The 19,901-nt window shown below is 46.9% G+C and overlaps 1 protein-coding gene across 2 annotated transcripts in view; it reads left to right on the forward strand.

Annotated features, from left to right (window-relative positions):
• Positions 1 to 8,545: 8,545 nt before the first annotated feature.
• Peli2 (pellino E3 ubiquitin protein ligase family member 2) overlaps positions 8,546 to 19,901 on the forward strand; it is a 148,117-nt gene continuing 136,761 nt past the window's right edge. For both annotated transcript variants that reach the window (XM_041634088.1, XM_041634089.1), the window contains exon 1: positions 8,546 to 8,972. In XM_041634088.1, coding sequence (XP_041490022.1) covers positions 8,896 to 8,972 — 77 coding nt within the window. In that variant the 5' untranslated portion in view covers positions 8,546 to 8,895. The remainder of the gene's footprint in view (positions 8,973 to 19,901) is intronic.

Below are 19,901 nucleotides of genomic sequence, written 5' to 3' on the forward strand. Positions count from 1 at the left end.
CAAATTACCCAGCCTCAAATATTTTGTTACAACAGCTGAAAACTGGAAAATACATAATGCAAATGAGCTCAGTTGATCTTACAAGTCTATCAAGAAAATGTCTCCGCCGGGTGGTGGTGACACACGCCTTTAATCCCAGCACTCGGGAGGCAGAGACAGTTGGATCTCAAGTGAGTCTGAGGCCAGCCTGGTCTGCAGAGCGAGTTTCAGGGCAGGCTTCAAAGCTACAGAGAAACCCTATCTTGAAAAAGCAATAAATAAATAAATAAATAAATAAATAAATAAAAGTCTCCAACAATGGAATGGAACAAGTGAAAAATTGAAAACACAAATGAAAGAAATTGTACCCTACCAATTTATGTTGGAATATACTTTAAAATACTCGCAACAAAATAGTAGCAAGCTGAATTTAACAGCCCATTAAAGGGATTATACATCATGATCAAGTGGATTGAGTCATAAAATGCTTGAACAGTTCAGTGTCTGAAATGTAGTATAGCACAGAACACTGGCTAAAGATCACACAGTCCTGAAATGAAAGAGCCCCTCTTCCAAGACTGAGAGCAAAGCATACATGTCCACACCTGGCTGTTTTCACTCAACACAGAACTGGAAATATTAAGAATAGTACAAAAGGCATTAAAATTAGAAAGAAGGGCAGTAAAATTGTCTGTGTTTTACAGCAAATCTTGAAGACTCCACAAAAACACAGCTAATAAATGAATCCAATAAAGTTGCAGGATGCAAAACTCCCTTGCATGTCAAAACACAAAGAATAAGCAATGCGGACCAGGTGTGTTCCTTTAATCCCAGCACCCAGGAGACAGAGGCAGCTGAACCTCTGTGAGTTCAAACTCAGCCTGGTCTACAGTAAGTTCCAGGATAGCCAGCAGTACACAGAGAAACCCAAACCCAAACCCAAAACTAAAACAAACAAACAAACACCACGCTAAAAGGATATTTTAAACCATATTGCATATGTGTGTGTAGATTTGGGGATCAGTTATTTCCTTCCACCATGTGGGTCCTGCATATTGAATTTATGTCACTATAGTTGGGTTTTTAAAAAAATTTTTTGCTCTTTGGGGCTTACCATACAACTCCCAAATAAATACAGGGAGGCTTATTCTTTCTAATGAATGCCCAGCCTTAGCTTGGCTTATTTCTAGCCAGCTTTTCTTAACTTAAATTATCCCATCTACCTGTTGTCTCTGGGCTTTTATCTTTCTATATTCTCTATACCTTTCTTTCCTTCTTACTCCATGGCTGGCTGTGTAGCTGGGTGGCTGGCCCCTGGTGACCTACTTTCCTCTTTTTTCTTATTCTTCCGTTTCTTTTTCTCTCCTATTTATTCTGCCTGGCAGCTCGGCCTATCTTTACTCCTGCTTTGCTATTGGTCATTCAGTTCTTTAAAAGACCAATCAGGTGTTTTAGACAGGCAGAGTAACACAGCTCCACCGAGTTAAGCAAATGCAACATAGAAGAATGCAACACATCTTTGTATCATTAAACAAATACCGCACACATAAACAAATGTAACCCATCTTCAACTAATATTCCACAACAGGTCACCGTGGCAAGTTCCAGAAGATCCAAGTTCGGATCAAGTATTCTTTTCTGGTACCCTGATGATCCATTTCACTGGGCCCAGAAAAGAAACTTTTTAAAATCCTACTTAGTATAGTTTCAAAAAGAATAAAACACTTAGGAACAAATATGGCCAACAAGTCTACTCTTGTAGGCCATTAACTTGCTGGAAGAAACTGCCAAATGAACAATTCTGGATTAGAGACATATTAGCCTGCTTGTATTAGCCAGAATCTGCAGATTCGATGCAGTGCCAGCCAAAATAATCAATGGCACTTTTTGCAGAATTATAAAATAATGAGCTAAATTTTTGTGTTGAGCCACAAACATTGATGACTTGCCAAAATGATCTTGAGAAAGACTCAAGATGGATGCCCTCAAAATCTAGTCAAGGCCTAATGAATCAAGACAAACATGGTAGCAGCATAGAAGCTACAGATTAAGCAAGCACGGCAGGATGTGCCTTTAACCCAAGCATTTGGGATCCAGGAATATCACAAGTTTGAGGTCAGCCTGGGGGAGAGAGGGAGAGAGGGAGACTGTGCTTTAAAAACATAAGGACAGGCTGGAGAGATGGCTCAGGAGGTAAGAACATCTGCTGCTCTTCCTGAGGACTTAAATCCAGGTTTCCAGCACCCACATTGACAGCTCACAAATACCTGTAAATCCAGATCCAGGGGATCTGATACCCTCTTCTTACTTCTGAGGGCACTGCAAACATATGTGCGCGCACACACACACACACACACACACACACTAATAAAATAAAGGAAATGTTTTAAAAAGAAAACAACAACAAAAATATCACGCAGACCAACAAATGAGCTCATGAGCTATGGATGTTATGGCTTACCTGTGCCACCTGAAGTGGTTATGTGTGGGAAGTGTGGTCTCCGGTGTGGAATCTTCGGTGGTCGAGCACAGAGGGAAGTAATTAGGTTATGGGAAACACTGTCCTCTGAACAGATTAATGCTGGCTGTTAAAGTTACATTTTAAGAGTCCCTAAAAATTCCTGTGCTAAGGGTTTGGTTTCTGGTCTGGTTAATGAGAGGTAGTAGAATTTTTAGAAGGTGGAGTCTGGCAAAACAAAAGCCACAGGGTGTGTCCTTGGAGGAAAGTTTGGGACTATAGCCCCCAATATCCCTTGTTTCCCAGTTATCATCATGGGGATACATTTACCCGACCACATGTCCCTGTCATGATACCCTGCCTCACTACTGGCCCCAAAGCAACAGAGCCAAGCAATTATTGGTTAAAACCTCTGCAACTGTGAACCAGTGCAAACATTTCTTCCTTTAAAGTTATTCATCTCCAGAGTATTGGTTATAGCCATGGAAAGCTGACTAACACATAGACATTGCAGAGAGTGTTAGTTCTCATAAGAGGGAGTTGTTAGAAAATAATTAAAACTGGGTGTTTGCTATTCTCTGACTTCCTGCCTTCTAATATGACATCTGCCTCTTACATATGCTCCTGTCATTATTCTGTGATGTCATCTACCAGAAAACTTTCACGATAGCCAAGCAAAACCTGCTTCTGCATTGGATCTTTGGAACAATGAGCAAAATCTCTCCCCTCCCCTCCCCTCCCCTCCCCTTTCTTCCTCTCTCCTCCACTCCCCTCCCCTCCCCTTTTCTCTCCTCTCTCTCCCTTCTCTCCCCTCTCCCTCTCCTCTCCTCTCCTCCCCTCCCCCTCCTTCCTCCTTTATTTCCTCTCCTCTCCTCTCCTCTCCTCTCCTCTCCTCTCCTCTCCTCTCCTCCCTCCAAACTGCCCAGCCTCAGATATTTCACTAGAGCAACTGAAACCACAATGATATATATAAGACATATGGTATCCTAATTTTTGGCAAGTGCGCCAAGACAGGCAAAAGCCAAGGATTGTTTCAACAAATAGCATTGGAACAACTAGAAATCCACACACAGAGAAATGGAATTGGATCTTCATCTTACAGCATATATAAAAACAACTAGAAATGGATAAAAGATTTAAACATACAACCTCTAACAGAAGGGCTGGGCATGTAACTCAGGGATGGAGTAGTTGCCTAGCATGTACAAAGCTCTGGGTTTTACTTCTCACACTTAAACATGCCGTGCCAGGGCTCAGTTACAAACACCTTTTATCCCAGTATTTAAGAGGCAGAGGATCTCTGTGAGTTCAAGGCCAGCCAGGGATACAAAATAAGACCCTGTTTCAAAAACAAAACAAAACAAAAAATGCCAAGACCTCAAATTCTTAAACTCAGAGACTGAGAAGACCGTAGATGGGAAAGAGTTGGGGGCGTCCACATGGTTGGTTTCTGGGCTGTGTACAGACAACAAAACAAAGGTGGCAGGCAGAGCTCCATCAGAATGAAGGACACTCAGGGAGCCAAGCGGCCCTCAAGCTTCTGAGAGAAAAACGTCTGCAAACCGCCTGTCTGGCAAGGGCTTAATATCTAAAATCGGCAAAGAGTGCCTGTCCTCCAAAAGCAAAACAAACAACACAGAGCTCAGAAAACCCAGGCAGGCTGAAAATGTGCAAAATTTAAATTGGCATTTATTTAAAGACATTGTACAAATCCACAACGATCAACAGATGTTAATACATCAACAGATACAGCAAAAAAAGATGCTTAGGATCAGTAAGTTGCCAATCAAAACCACGATGCAGTTCACATCATGCCTGTTAGGACCACTTCACAAAGAAAAAGGAAGCAGAACAGAAACTCATAGCTGGGGAGAATGGGGAGAAATGAGGAGAAATGGGAAACTTCGTGCTATGTTAATAGGAAGAGAAATGGCATGGCTTCTGTTGAACACAGGATGGGCTCCTCAAAAGAAACAAAACATCCCCAAACTGTCATACGAGCCAACAAACCTACATCTAACTACTTATTAAAGGAGTCGAACTCCAGATCTCTGCGAGATACTTACTACTGTGTTCATTGCAGCAGCATCTACAGTGTCCATCAAAAAGGAATGGGCGAAGAGAAAAGTCAGTCTAGACAAGGAAATCTCGTCACATTCTGCAATATGGATGCGTCTTGAGATCATATGATATTCATAGTAAGCAGGTCATAGAAGGAAAGCTGTGTGATTCACTTGCAGGATAAGAGGCTGTGGGGAAAAGAGGGAGGGAGAGAGACGATGCTGGCAGAAAGATCCAGTCATGCACCAGGCAAAGGTTCCAGGACCCTGTGGTAGAACACCGCTTTTAATCCACAACACAGGAGTGTGTGTGTGCTCAAGATGAATGAAGCCAGCTCTCACATTGTGTTGTTACACAATCAAAGTAAAAGTGAACACACTTCAGAGTAGTAATCATAAAAGTGCAATTAACAAAAGGATTACCTGTCCAACCAGTGAGGATTTCAAAACGCTGCTGGGCTCTCCCGTAGGTGCTCCTTGACTTTGGGTGCCTTGTAAATTGGCAGGCCCTGTTCATTTCAAGAAACACTTTGGAAGTATGCATCGAAAGGTCTTTAAAATGTGCACACCCTTTGATGTAGTAATTATTTGTAGAGCTCCATTTCTGCAAAATTGTAACAGATGCAAATATCTTTATAAGTGAAAAAATTTTAAAATATTCCATAAAGGAGAAATGGTTAATAAATGTTGATACTTTTGATCAATTTCCCCAAATTATAATGAGGGTTTAGTTAAAAAAAACACTCAGAACCTAATATTAAAAGGGAAAATTAGGACAACAAATTCTGTAAGGGAGGATATGTCAAATACAAAATGTGCACATACACCTACAAAGAAAGAAAGTGGGGGAAACCCTGCAGTTTGAAGTAAAAATACTTGCTACCAGCCTGGTGACCTGAGACCTATGTGTGTATGCATGTTTCCTTCCCTCAGACAAATAAATAAAGGTGTAAAAATATGTTTTAAAAAGGAAAACACAGCATGATAAATAGGGTTATTTCCAGTCGAGTGTATGGGCGATTTTTAAAAATGGGTTTCAAAAATTCCTTTTCCTCACAGTTTCCAAGTGCTTGGCTAAGAACTCACATTGCTTTCTCAGTCAGAAACAAAAAGCAGCATGATGCCTACTTGAAGACACGGTTTAAAAAGTCAAATGTCTGATGCTTCACACCCATGAAATCTACTTTTCCAAATACCTATTTTTGAAACAGAACTGCTGTTCCTTAGTTTTTGTAAAGATAAATATAGTGTGATCAAAAGTTAGACTCCTCATTATAGAAATATGGTGATGTGTATGGCTGGTTTTATTTCAAGTATGTCAAAATAAATATAACCTTTGCCTAAAGCTCTTCCATTGAAAGGGAAGGAGGTAGATCTATCAGGGAGAGACATCAAGGGGAGGCATTGAGTTATTTTAGAAACGAAGGCTTCTGAAGTGGTTTGGGGACATATACGACAGAGACAGCAGGGAAGGTAGGGAAGGGGCTGGTGGGGGTGGCAAGGACAGCCAACCCCACCCTGGCTCTCAGTGGATTGGCAGATGGTATAGCCAGATTGTCCCACCAGCCTGGAGCTAGTAAAACAATTACATTACATTGGGTGGGTGTGTGGGGGGGGAGAATAAGTTCCTGTTACAATCGGATTCCAAGTGTTAGCTGGACGGTGGTTATGCTCTTACTGGTGTAGGCTGCAAGCAGATACCTGATGAGGGAAGGGATGGGAATAGAGAGATACAGTTTGGCGTTTTTAGGGTCCCAGAGCATCGCTGCTAAGAACATCAAGTCCACCACTACCTCCCAGCTCCACTGTTTGATATCATTTGAGGAGTATTCATTTATTTTCACTCATAGCTGCTTCCTTAAAATCAGCAAAAGCAAATCTGGGGGCTTGGGAACCACCTAGAAAGAGGACACAGTTTCAATGGGCCCACACTATGTTTAAAGGGCAGTCAAGCAGAGCATATCATACATGCAAATCCCAAAAAGCTTAAATGTATTTCTGACCATTCAATATTGGGAGGTTAAGCATAATCAGGACTGGGGACTTAAAACATGATTCCAATACAGAGGAGTGAGCTGTCATTGTCACGTGGCAATAATTAGGTAGAGATGAGTGTCTGATACTCCCTTGAGAGGCCACAGGCCACCAACGTGCCACAATCCTCATTTGAATTTCCCATGCCTGTGTCCCTTAAGCACGTATTCCTGCTGGTGGTCAGCAGACTGACTCTGGAAGCTTGCAAGGCTTACAGTGACTGGCAGAAGTGATCTACCTACTAGCCCTGCCTGAGCTGCCTAATATCAAAGTCTACATTGATAGAAAAACTCAGAGAAAGCAACACTACGTGTAAGTAACTTTCATAAAGACAGACGTGATTAGATACTACTGTGTGACAGGCCCGAGTCAGGCTGGGAGAGAAAGATGCCCCTATGGAGGCAGAAGTGCCTGTGTGGCTGATAGCAATGGAGGAATCTCTGCCAATGCCTGGACAGCTTATGGGCAACTCAGCCTAGGGTTTGGAACTTAGTAGGAGGTGAGTAAGTATTGTCTCCATCCTCCCATCAGCAGATGTGGAGAGCAGCAAGGAAGAAACGGAGCCAGAACAGTGTAAGCAAGCAGGAAACCACAGCATGCCAAGAGAGAAAGGGGGAACTGTAGACTAGAGATCAGCAGCGGCAATGGAGCCGCTCTGGAGAAGTTCAGATGACAGAGTTAGGTACTGTAATTAGGGATATGGATAACTATGACACGATTCAAAGGGCCGTTGGCAGTCACACATCTATACAGTAAGTAGGACCAGAGAGGAAAGAAAGCTACACTAATCACACAAAAATCTAACAACACTGTGTGAAGAGGAAGAATTCAACTCTCCAGTGGAGGGTCGCTGCTTAAACCTTTTACATTTTCACAGCAGAGCAAACTCCAGAGGATATGTACAATAAGCTGGATAGCTGTCTTTAGTATGAGAACAGAATTTCTGCCATTAGCGGAAATAAAGTAATTGCTTAATAAAGTTTATTTTAGGCTCATCAATAGTGTGGCTTTGTTACTCTGGAGTAATTTATTTCTAAAGCCTCAATTAAAAGAAGAAAAAGCCAGTTACTAACTGAAGTAAAATTCCAAAAAGCATGACACAGTAATAGCCTATCAGAGAGTGATACACACTCAGCACTGAACAGAAGAATGGAAGGCTACCCATGCAATTATTTCTTTGATAGCTCTTAGAGTCATAGCCTCTGTGTGTGTGTGTGTGTGTGTGCGCGCGCGTGTGACACTAGCTGTTTATACATCGAGTAGCTTTTGCAGTATTTATTTCTTTAAATATTTAACAGTCTGGGAAGGCAGTGACAGGCAAAAATATGTAGCGTCTCTAGCGTGTTGCAGGGGTTTAATAAATGCTAGAATAATAAATTCCTCTATGATGAAAAACAGCAGTCAGTAAAACTATCAGTCTACAATATTTTAAAGACATAGCAACGTAAAAAACATAAAATACAAACCTTGCTTTGATTAAACCATGGCAATAAAGGGACATTTGTATTCATTAAAAAACAAGTCCAACCTAGGGGGTTAAAAGAAGGGACAGTGACGTATAAGGGATTTAAAATAACGTTTAACTTTTTGTTTTCCTTCTTTCTCTCCTCCTTCTTCCTTCTCTTTTCTCTGTTCTCCCTTCTTTCCCTTGAAGTGGTGGGGAGCTCCTGGTGCCTCCCAAGTCCCTCCCCCAGCCCCTCACTAATGAACAGATTCCTTCCGTTTTCCCGCTATCCTCAAGAGCTTGGCCTTAGAAGCAGAGACCCCCAGGTCTGTGTGTGCAGCACTTCCAACGTGAACATGGACACGGCGAGCAAAATGCCTGGCTTCCACCCAGGGCCGAGCAGAGAGCCCCTGGCGCGCGGCTGAGGCCGGAGGACCCGGCAATCCAACTTTCCGGAGGAAGTGGGGAGAAAAACAGAGCTGCCCCTTTAAGGGCTTCCCTTCCCCTTTACTCTATGTTTACATAACACAGGGCGCTCGCGGGCCGCGGGGGTTGGCGGGCGGACGGGCGGGGGCCGAGGGAGCGCGGAGGCGCGGGCGGCGACGCGGCCGTCCCACCTGCCCGGCCCGCTCGGCCCCCCGGCGGCGCGCGCTCCTCCTCCCGCGGGGCTCGGGTCGGCCGCTCGCAGTCCGTGCCGGGTCGGGCTCGCGGCGGCCGCGGAGCGCGGAGCTCAAGCGGGGAGCCGGCGGGCGACGCGCGCAGCCACGACGGAGCAGCCGCGGGACTGGCCGCCCCGCGCCCCGTTCGCAGCCGTGCCGTTCCCCGGCGCGCTCACCCCGTTTTCGGGATGGGAGTGTAGCGGCGGCGCGGACTCGGCGGGGATAGCGGTGGAGGCGGCTGCGGCGGCCGAGCGCGGCTCCATGTTTTCCCCCGGCCAGGAGGAGCCCAGCGCCCCCGACAAGGAGCCGGTGAAATACGGGGAGCTGGTGGTCCTGGGGTGAGTTGGGGCCGCGGGCGTCGGGGCGTCGCGGAGGGATGCGCTCCCTCGGGCCCGGGTCCCCGGGGCGCTCGGTGCTGTGGCCCGGAGAGTGCTTGGGCACCGTGAGGGGTCGCTCGGTGCTGGCTCCGGGAGCTGGCGGCGGTTGGGGACTTCTGGTTCCCGAGCACCACGATCGCCGAGCCCCGGCCCCCGGAGCCCAAAGCGCGTTCCGCGGGGGCTGCGCATTGTTCCGGTCTGTGACCCGGGCGGCCCGGCTGGCCTCCGCTTTTCTGCTCCCGGAGTGAGCCCGGCTGAGGGCCTGGACCGGCTCCTGGTTTTCCCAGGTCCCCTCACCCACAGTTCCCGGATTCCCCGGCACTCTGTACCCCTGGGGCCCGGGCCTTGCAGATACCCTCGGGGCGGCGGTGGGGAGCTCGCCAGCTTGCCCGCCTCGACTCCCACTCCGTTGGCGAAACCACATTTTGAAGATAGTAATTATCTACAATCGTTAAATGGCAGCAATTAGAGACTTCATCTACTTCCTGAGTTTCCTTGTGACATTTCTATTGTTTACCCGTAATAAGCCAGGAGGGAGGCTTCGCAGGATTAAAGAAGGGTAAAGTGGGCAATGAAAACGGAGTGCTAGGGGGAGGCGGAAAGTGCAGAAAACTCCGAGCTGGAGCAACTTGGGTTTGGTGCTGCTGGGAAGGATTGTTTTCCCTTTGGATGTGCCAGCTCCAGGGAACCCGCGCTTTTGTCTTCGGTTGAAAGATCTGTATTCAGACCGGCACGAGCGCTGCTGGGTGGGCTTAGACACGCGAGGAGCCCTCCCTGTGCAGAGACACTGGCAACTTGGGAGAAATGCGTTTTGCTGACTACGTTGAAGTAAGTGCCGGCTTAAAAATAATTTTTAAAAACACTTGAGCGTCTAGAGTTAACTCGTCTACAGTTTCCTAGTCTTCCTCGGGTTGTAACTAGCATTTCAAGTGGGGTGGTACTGGAAATACCATTGCTTATTTGGAAGCTCAGCAGATGAGCGCCTTCCGCACCTGCATGGGAATTTTATGCACTTAAGAGACTTGTCAGAGTTCGCAGGGAAGAGGGAGGAGTAACAGGGGAAAGCCACAGTTTAGTCTGTCTTATGTAACTTCAGCCTAGCCTAATTTTGTGGAGTTTGGTTTTGTTTATGTGGCTGGCTTCAGAGTATGCTTAACACTGAATTTGACACAGAAGATGAACTTGTGCCAGAGCCATTTCGTTATTTCCTTTTGAGGCAATCTGCTGAGATGTTTCAGAGTAGTGTAGAATGAGTCTGGAGAGGTTGTGTGTTCATAGCCAGAGAAAGGATTTATGCTAGAGACTTGTCATGTAGTGTCTGTGTGAATACATTGCCGGTAGCACCTGCACTACCCTTTACTGGGATTTTCCTGGAGCCAGGACGGCGCAGTGGTTTCTTACCTAATGGTTGGAGGCAGACAGAACGCTCACCTTTATACTACATGCCAACTACGTCGTGGGCATTGGGTATTGTATGGTGGTAGATGGAACACTTCCATTTTGGTGCCGACCAAGGTATAAGTAGAAAGAAAGATGAATAAGTGGGTAGGTAAAAATTTCAGGGGTTGCCACTTTTTCGGCAGAAGTTGGTTAACAATGGAGCACGCTATTATTGGTGGGTGTTGCTTCTTGCTAGTTTAGGGGAGCTCTTTAAGGGAGAAGTATGGGAGTAGCAGATGCTGGTCTGGATTGTGTATCCCTGAATTGTGTCTGTCCCCCACCCCTCATATTTCTGAGTCTTGCCCACTAAAAGTGCATGTAAAATAGACAACTAGTTAGTTTTAATGAAGCCTTATGTTCCACCCACTGGACTTGAGAGAATGTTTTTAGAAATAGCAAGTGCATTTAAATAGAAACTGCTATCACTGCATGCCTGGTCCTTTGGGACATGAATATGGGTGAGCAGAGACTGTCTAGGAAATTTTCTTGATGAAATTACTCTTGAGGCTAAGAATGGTCTGCGTTAGTTAATGCTAGAATTTCTTGTTTACTTGTGAAGTACAGTGGTTTTATTTTAGCTGCTGTTCTGAATTGCATGGTAAAATGTTACTAGGAAATTTGGAGAGCAAACTGAGAAGTTGATTTAGGTCTAGATCTACATTCTAATGCTTGTGATTCTTGTCCTAGGTTGCACAATATGAGAAAATGCCACATAGGATTTTAATGGGGTCATCTTGTTCTAGTCAGAGAAGTGGAATTTGAATTATTTGATAATTCTAGCCAGTCTCATAGTCACAAATCTTGGTTGTGTCCACTACTTAATTGAAGGCGGAGAAATGATTGATCTAGTTACTCGTTTTAGCCAAGAATTTTATTTTTATTTATTTGTTTGTTTTTGGTTTTTTGAGACAGAGTTTCTCTGTGAAATAGCCCTGGCTGTCCTGGAACTCGCTTGGTAGACCAGGCTGGCCTCAAACTCACTGAGATCCACCTGCCTCTGCCTCCCCAGTGCTGAAACTAAAAGCCTGTGCCACCACTGCCCCGGCTAGCTGAGAATTTAAACTTGGCTATCACTTTAAAGTTGGGGAAGTAGTTTGGGATTTAAGAGCTATTCAGTGTGATGGGACCCTGATTAAATAAAGTCTTGTTCTCTGACCTCTCTGTTTCTTTAGCAATATCAAGATAGTCCCCAAGAAGGCTTTCTGGCATATACTCTGTTCTGTCCGCTGGCACCAATGGGGGACACACATAGTTAACAAAGACTAAATAGCCTGAAATGGGCTGATTCTGTGAGTCTTAAAGTGATAGTGCTAGAACTCACATGGGCACGCATCCAGTGTCAGAGCGGCAGAGAAGCAGCTAGTGCTGGGGTGGGGAGAGGGCTCAGTGTGCTTGCTGCACAGGCATGGGAACCTGTGTCAAAGGGAGAGGACTGCCTCTGTGACCCCCACCCTGGGGAGGCAGAGACTCTTGGATCCCAGGGGCTCTCAGAATGGGCCAGTCTAGCCCAAATGGCCAGCTTCAAATTCGGTGAAAGGTCATGCCTCAAAAATTAAAAGTGGAGAGTGACAGCGGAAAACCCTTACATTGGCTTCTGTGAGTGTGTGCACATTTAGGCGCGTGCGCGCGCACGCACACACACACACACACACACCCACACACAGTCCGCACGAGACAGTGAGATGATTGCCCTTTTTCAAGTAGTTATGCACAAAACAGACTTTTAAAAGTTGTAACAGTGTACAGATTTGACTAATTGGTATTTCATGTACAGGATCATGCAGATTTGGAAAAATTTTCTGCTCTGAGTTTCAGAAAGGCGGAGATGGGCTGGTGAGATGCTCAGTAGGTGTGAGTGCTCGCCATCAAGGCTGGCAAACTGAGTTTGACCCAGGGTTCACATAGTAGAGACCAAGATCTAAGGGGCAGCACACACATGCTCCTCTATTCCCATCACACCTGCACGGCAGCACACACGTGTCCCTCTATTCCCACCACACCTGCACGGCAGTACACATGTGCCCCTCTATTCCTACATCACACCTGCACGGCAGCACACACGTGTCCCTCTATTCCCACCACACCTGCACGGCAGCACACACGTGTCCCTCTATTCCCACCACACCTGCACGGCAGCACACACGTGCCCCTCTATTCCCACATCACGCCTGCACGGCAGCACACACGTGTCCCTCTATTCCCACCACACCTGCACGGCAGCACACACGTGCCCCTCTATTCCCACCGCACCTGCATGGCAGCACACATGTGCCCCTCTATTCCCACATCACACCTGCACGGCAGTACACATGTGCTCCTCTATTCCACATCACACTTGCACGGCAGCACACACGTGTCCCTCTATTCCCACCACACCTGCATGGCAGCACACACGTGTCCCTCTATTCCCACCACACCTGCATGGCAGCACACACGTGCCCCTCCATTCCCCAAAGTAGATAAATGTAATCACATTTTAGGAAAAAAATCTTGTTTTGAAGTTAAACAGACTGAAACAGACCGAAGGAGGAAATTGTATTATTTAGCCCTTCACAAAGAAAGCAGTGCTCCTGAAAGGCTGGGTGCTCTTGTGTTGGACCTGTCTCTGCTTTCATGATTTCCTGCCTGTAGACCGACTCTAGCTGAGCTGCCAGGGCCTCAGAGCCCCTTCTGAAGTCATTCTGAAGCATGCGCTCTCTTGCTAACGAGTGGCCCATCAGGTTTTGGGGATAAAAATATATTGCTCAGTCTCTTGGTTCCCGCAGCTCACAGTCAAATGGGTGTGCATTTGTAAGGCTCCAGTTCGGAGTTGACATGTCACCAAAAATAACGGATTTTTCTTTCTTTTTTCCACCCTCTGAGCAAAAGCTTCTAAATCTAGGGTCCACAAATGGAATCCAGGTAAGCCACACCTGGGATTTGGAAAGAACTCTTTCATCTTTACAATTCTCCACTCGAAGTATAGCATTTCACTCAGGAGAAGAGGCAACAGCAAGGCCTGCTGCCTGTTTGCTACTTAATGTCTTAATGCGAGTACAGATGCAGGCAGGTCATGGTAGTGCTCATGTGGAATCCTCGGGAGTTTGTGACCATCCTCAGCTAATGGCCAGCTTGTGCTAACGGAGACCCTGCTCATATATAATACATATTGCATGAGGTATGGCTGAGAGTATGACTCAGTGGTGCAGCTACTGCCTAGCATGGGCAAGGCCCTGCAGCACTTCAAAACAGACTCCTAGAAGCACCTATGATTATTTTCCAGTCTAAAGCTGTTTTGATAACTAAGTAATAATTTCATTGCTAATTTATTGTATCTTATCCATTGAAAACCATTTTGTGCTGGGTGGTGGTGGCTCTCGCCTTTAACCCCAGCACGGAGGAGGCAGAAACATGGGAATCTCTTTGAGTTTGAGGCCAGTCTCTACAGAGAGAGTTCCAGGACAGCCAGGATGGTTATACAGAGAAACCCTGTCTTAAAAACTCCAAACCAAAAATAAAACAACAACAAAATTCTTTTGCTGAGAGGGCTCAGTAGGCTTCACCAGACTGCTAAAAGGTCCTTGGCACAAAAATAGATAGGTAGATAGGTAGATAGATAGACAGACAGATAGATAGATATAAATAGGTAGATAGATAGATAGATAGATAGTAGATAGATAGTAGATAGATAGATAGATAGATAGATAGACAGATAGGTTTAAGAAACCCTTGCAGTCAAGGCTCCTCATTCACTGTTACTAGAAATGAAGCCCTTGGGCAAGTGCCTGCTTCTCCTTTGATTGGCAGCTTTTCTGTGAGGTGAGACGAAGGGCTCTGTTGCTTGACCACATTATGGACTTTTATTTATTTATAAAAGCTCTTATTCACGTGTGCTTTCTGTGCTGTGCTCTTTGGCCTTGCCTTGGCTGCCTCTCTCCAGTAGTAAGGAGGACACTTACAGTATCATTTACTGTATGTTTCCCCCTTTAAAAGTTGTTCACTCTAATTTGAGCCCAAAGATGTCAAGCATTGTATTTTGTAGACTAAAAGATCATTGACTGTTTTAAAATAAACAGAATCTTTGCTGACACTCAGCCTGGTGAGCGATGTGGAGAGCTGTGGCCAGTCTGTCTGTGGGTGAGTGCCTTTTGTGGGTGAGTGCCTTCTGTGGGTGAGTACCTTCTGTGGATGAGTGTCTGCAGGCTAATATGGATCATGGTGTTACTGGCTTTGGGTTGCTTTGTTTTCCTTTGCTAACTTTAGCCTTGTTTGGTGTGTGTGGCTGTCTGTGTGGCTTTGGGGTTGCCAGTCTGGCTTTTTTTGGGATTTGTTTCTTTAACATGCCAAGACTGGAAACTTTATTAGGACTTTTTATTTGGAATGTAGTTATGCGATTATTATTTCAAGATGCTCTGTATAAACAAAATAAAACCAGATTGATTCAGGGTCCATTGACTTTACAGTATGTATTTATCCAAAAAATAAAACAGACAAAATGAAACAAAACGAGACATGGCATTCAACCCATTGAGGGAGAATGGTATGGCACCTTGGGCTGTGTACAGGGGTTGTGACCTCCCTGAAGTGATGACGTAGAGTTGTAGGTTGGCTTTAAGTGACCGTAACAGCAACACATGAGCATTGGCGTGGGAGAAAAATACCCACGGAAAGGAATTGCTACGGCCCGTGATTTAATTAAAGGATTCTCCTGGGGTGTGCAGAGACCTGTTTCATTAAAGGAAAATGAAGGTTAAATGATTGACTTACAAGTTCTTATGGAACTTATTGTCATTTTCTGGAAAACATAATTACAAACTCAGAATGTGCTCCATATGCCCTAGTTTTGCAAAATCAGCTATTCCACACCATTCTCTCAGCCACCTCCTGTGTGATGATGGGTCTGGGGGTGTGGCTATTCTGTGTGATGATGAGTCTGGGGGTGTGGCTATTCTGTGTGATGATGAGTCTGGGGGTGTGGCTGTCCCCTGTGATGATGGGTCTGGGGGTGTGGCTATCCCCTGTGTTGATGGGTCTGGGGGTGTGGCTATCCTGTGTGATGATGGGTCTGGGGGTGTGGCTGTCCCCTGTGATGATGGGTCTGGGGGTGTGGCTATCCTGTGTGATGATGAGTCTGGGGGTGTGGCTGTCCTGTGTGATGATGAGTCTGGGGGTGTGGCTGTCCTGTGTGATGATGAGTCTGGGGGTGTGGCTATCCTGTGTGATGATGGGTCTGGGGGTGTGGCTATTCTGTGTGATGATGAGTCTGGGGGTGTGGCTGTCCCGTGTGATGATGAGTCTGGGGGTGTGGCTATCCCCTGTGATGATGAGTCTGGGGGTGTGGCTATCCTGTGTGATGATGGGTCTGGGGGTGTGGCTATTCTGTGTGATGATGGGTCTGGGGGTGTGGCTATCCTGTGTGATGATGGGTCTGGGGGTGTGGCTATCCTGTGTGGTGATGGGTCTGGGGGTGTGGCTATTCTGTGTGATGATGAGTCTGGGGGTGTGGCTGTCCTGTGTGATGATGAGCCTGGGGGTGTGTCTAGTGATTTATGAGAAGCAATAAAGAGCGGCTCTTCTAATTGATTCAGTGATATCTCTTTGATGATGCCATGTTTCCACCACATATGCATTGTGATATGTTTCCTCAAGTGGGAGAGGAGGGGTGGAGCCCCATCAGGCAAGCCAGGAATTTATTCTTTGAACAAATATTTATTGGGTGTCTACCCTCCCAGACCCCGGGAATGCAGCTAGAAAATAAGGCAGGCAGGATTCCCACCCTGGTGAGCTGCTGGGTATTCTTGTCACATCCCCTCAGGGACCAGCTGTCACTGAAGCCAAGTTTATTTATTTATCCTCCAGATATTTGAGTATCTTCAAATATTGTTAGAAGCCATGCTTGGTACTCAGATGTACAGGATAGACTTAGTCCTTGCTGCAGAGCTTCCAGCATAACCAGGAAGAGCAGAAGGCTGTGATGCGTGCATCCTGGCATGTAGCAAAAGGTTGTAATGCGTGCTGGCATGTAGCAAAAGGCTGATGCATGCTGGCATATAGCAAAAGGCTGTGATGCGTTTTAGCATGTAGTGAAAGTCTGTGATGTATACTGGCATGTAGCAAAAGGCTGTGGTGCGTTCTAGCATGTAGTGAAAGGCTGTGATGCATACTGGCATGTAGCAAAAGGCTGTGAGGCATGCTGGCATGTAGCAAAAGGCTGTGAGGCATGCTGGCATGTAGCAAAAGGCTGTGGTGCATGCTGGCATGTAGTAGCAGACCTTCTGTCCCCTGCTAGGATGAGGAGATGAGGCCTGGAGAGAGGCTAGAGACTACAGAGTAGGCTGATATTTGGGAGCACAGGAGGGTGCTGTGCACAGTTCCTTCAGGAACGTGATTGAACAGAATAATGAAGCAAGGTGTGAGATGGGAATGGAGCTGGGCATGAGAGGGTTATGCATTGTTGGAAGAGTTTGAACTCTTAGGCTGATGGGAGACAACTGTAGGGTCAGAATAGAAAGGCTGTGGACAAGTCTTCAACAAAGAGGACATAGAGGTGATGGAGGAGGAAACTGAGATAGAGTCCACCAAGGCAAAGAGAATGGGCTGTGAGCCAGAGACCAGCGGCCTGGCTTTCCAGACCCTGCTTCCTGTCACTGGGACCTTAGTGCCCCATGTCCTGTATGATGGATCAGTTTGTTCACTGACTTCAGTCTTACTGGCTAAGGCCTGGCTCTATCCCTGGACCATTGTTGCAAACAAGCACCTTCTCTGTCTCCATCATTTACTTTTGAGGGGCAGAGTTGGCAAGCATGCAGGCAGGTAAGAAGCAGAATTTCAGAGAATGAGTAGGCGTGCCCAAGGGGTGGAGTAGGGTAGGGTGCTAGGGATGATGATGGTGGGACGCCTTTCAGGTAGAACAGTGCAGGAAAAGCAGCTGAGAAAACAGTCCTCTCCTCAGGGCATCCACCGTTTTGTTTTTCATTGACATGTCTTTATATTTTTTCCTTGTTAATGCACATTCTGCTGTTACAGCCCAAAGGTATTGGGGTATTCACTCTGTCTGCTAAGGAGGCAAGGCACTTTCTCAAAGGGAAAACAGAGGGACAGATATGAAGACCAGTATTACTAGGAGTATGGGTCAGGTAGAAGTGACAAGGTGGTGCATGCATGTACCCCTTCTCCCCAGACAGAGCATGCACTGAAACTTCATTCACTTTCCTGGACACGCCCTTAAGGGCCGGGACCCGTGACTTCGCCAGCTGTGGGGTGCTGGCACAACGATGCTCATGGAGTGCCTGTCTCCTTGAGAAACCACTGACAGCAGCTATTCCGATTTCAGCTCTTGTTTGTTTTTCTTTTCATGAGTTCCCCAACAGTCGTTTTGTCACCTGCACAGAGTCCTCACGGGGAGGCAGCCCATCTGTTCTGACTTTGCCAGCTGCTCTGAGCTGCATTGCAGCACCGCGGTGGCGTTGAAAGGCTGTGGTCATTAATGCAAGCTAGCGAGCTACGGCTGGAAATCCTGTGGCAGGTGTCTTGGATGGCAACCTAATGCATATGCAGCAGAAGCATTTCAGCTTCGGGTCAAGAAGGACTGGGGTTTTCTTTCCCGCCATCCATGAAACACTTCTCACCCAGACACTTCGCTCTCCTTGCTTCTTGTGTTTTCAGCTCAAGGAAAACCAAGTTTTAGGATAAGAAATGGTTTCTGCAAGCTTTCTGCTTCTGTTCTAATTAGTAATGGTCTAACAGAGTTTAACCAGAGGCGGTTGCTGTGTTCTACTTGTAAGTTTGGTGCAGGAAAATGGGCTCTTAAGCACCATAGCAAGCTCCTCAGAGGAGCCTTGGCCTCTTCCTTTCCTTTTTCTGCCCTTCCCTGTCTTCCACATCCTTTCCCATCCCCCTGGTCTTCTCTTTTTGTTCCTACACTGTGTGTGTGAATTGTCACCCAACACTTCCTGGTCTGTGTAATTGGGTTTTCCTGGGACACTTGAGGACTGGCTGGTTTTTTGTTCAGAAGTACTGTACACGTGGGAATTTGCTTTTGCCCAGATTCCAGAAAAGTCTGCAGACTAGCCCTCTACTTTTCAAGACGTTTTCCCGTGCTGCAGCTGTTTTCACTTAATACGCCCGGTGCTTCATCTTTAATTCATTCAGAGACAGAATTGCACTGAGCTACCGAGGTGGCTGGGAGGCCATCTTCCCAGGTGCTGCTGGGGATCAGAGACAGAAGTCAGGTCTCTGACCTCACCTCTGCTCTAGTCACACAGACAGAGCTCCCCCTGTCCTTCCTGGAGTGCTGGGCATCAAGGGCTGGTGAACCCTTCCCCTTCAGACCTGCAGGCTGCAATTTGCTTTGGTCACCATGGTGGAAGTCACGGGGCTCAACTTCTGTGCTTTGCCTTCATGGCTGCTACAGCCTTTGCCCTTCACCGCCCACCCCTGGGGCCATCCTATCAGAGTACCTTAGACAAAAGGACACCAGAAACTTAACTTGTTGTAGTTACGGAGGCCTCTGTTGTTGGCTAACCTGCTCACATGTTCTCTGGCTTCTTTACCTTATCCTCCTGCCTCTGGATGGGCCTTCTCTCATTACCTCATTTAACTTTAATTACCTCTCCTAAGGCCATCTCTAAACACAGCTACATCCTGGGGCTTTCTGGGGCTAGTACTTATACTTGAATCTTACGGGAAGCACAATTTACACCATGATGTCCCGTAGAGGAGGGCTACCACGTCAAGAAGTCTGACCTCTTTCCTGGAGAGAGTGGTGCTGGCATACTAGAGATTTACAGAAGGCTTACATGACCAGTACAGCCAAGGAAGGCTAACGACCTACAAGGGAGCCCATCATAACTCTTTGGGCCCATTAAGCTGCCAGTTGGCATCACCCAGAACAACATGGAAGTCTCTCTTCACCATCCTCTGCCTAAATGAAAGACTTGTGAGCAGACGGGGTGGGGAGCAGAGGCTGGGATGTGGGGTGGATGCGGTGTGCAGCTGTGCGCTGCCCTGTGCTGCCAGGTGCTGCCCTGTGCTGCCAGGTGCTGCCCCGTGCTGCTGTGTGCTGCCCTGTGCTGCTGGTCGCTGCTGTGTGCTGCCCTGTGCTGCCCCGTGCTGCTGTGCGCTGCCCTGTGCTGCCCTGTGCTGCTGGTCGCTGCTGTGTGCTGCCCTGTGCTGCCAGGTGCTGCCCTGTGCTGCCAGGTGCTGCCCTGTGCTGCCAGGTGCTGCCCTGTGCTGCCGTGCGCTGCCCTGTGCTGCCCTGTGCTGCCCTGTGCTGCCCTGTGCAGCCCTGTGCTGCTGGTCGCTGCTGTGTGCTGCCCTGTGCTGCCGGGTGCTGCCCTGCACTACCACACTCTGCATTTGCTCACTTGTCGGGTCTGACAGCTGAGATGAAGGACACTCATGGAGCTTTCGTTGAGCTGTTTTTCTTTCCTTTAGGTTATTGATTGTTTTAATTACAGTATTTTGGATGAG

Source organism: Microtus oregoni, unplaced genomic scaffold (assembly GCF_018167655.1).
Source record: "Microtus oregoni isolate MIOR12 unplaced genomic scaffold, Mior012 000045F_ref0000178, whole genome shotgun sequence".
Classification (NCBI taxonomy): Eukaryota; Metazoa; Chordata; class Mammalia; order Rodentia; family Cricetidae; genus Microtus; species Microtus oregoni.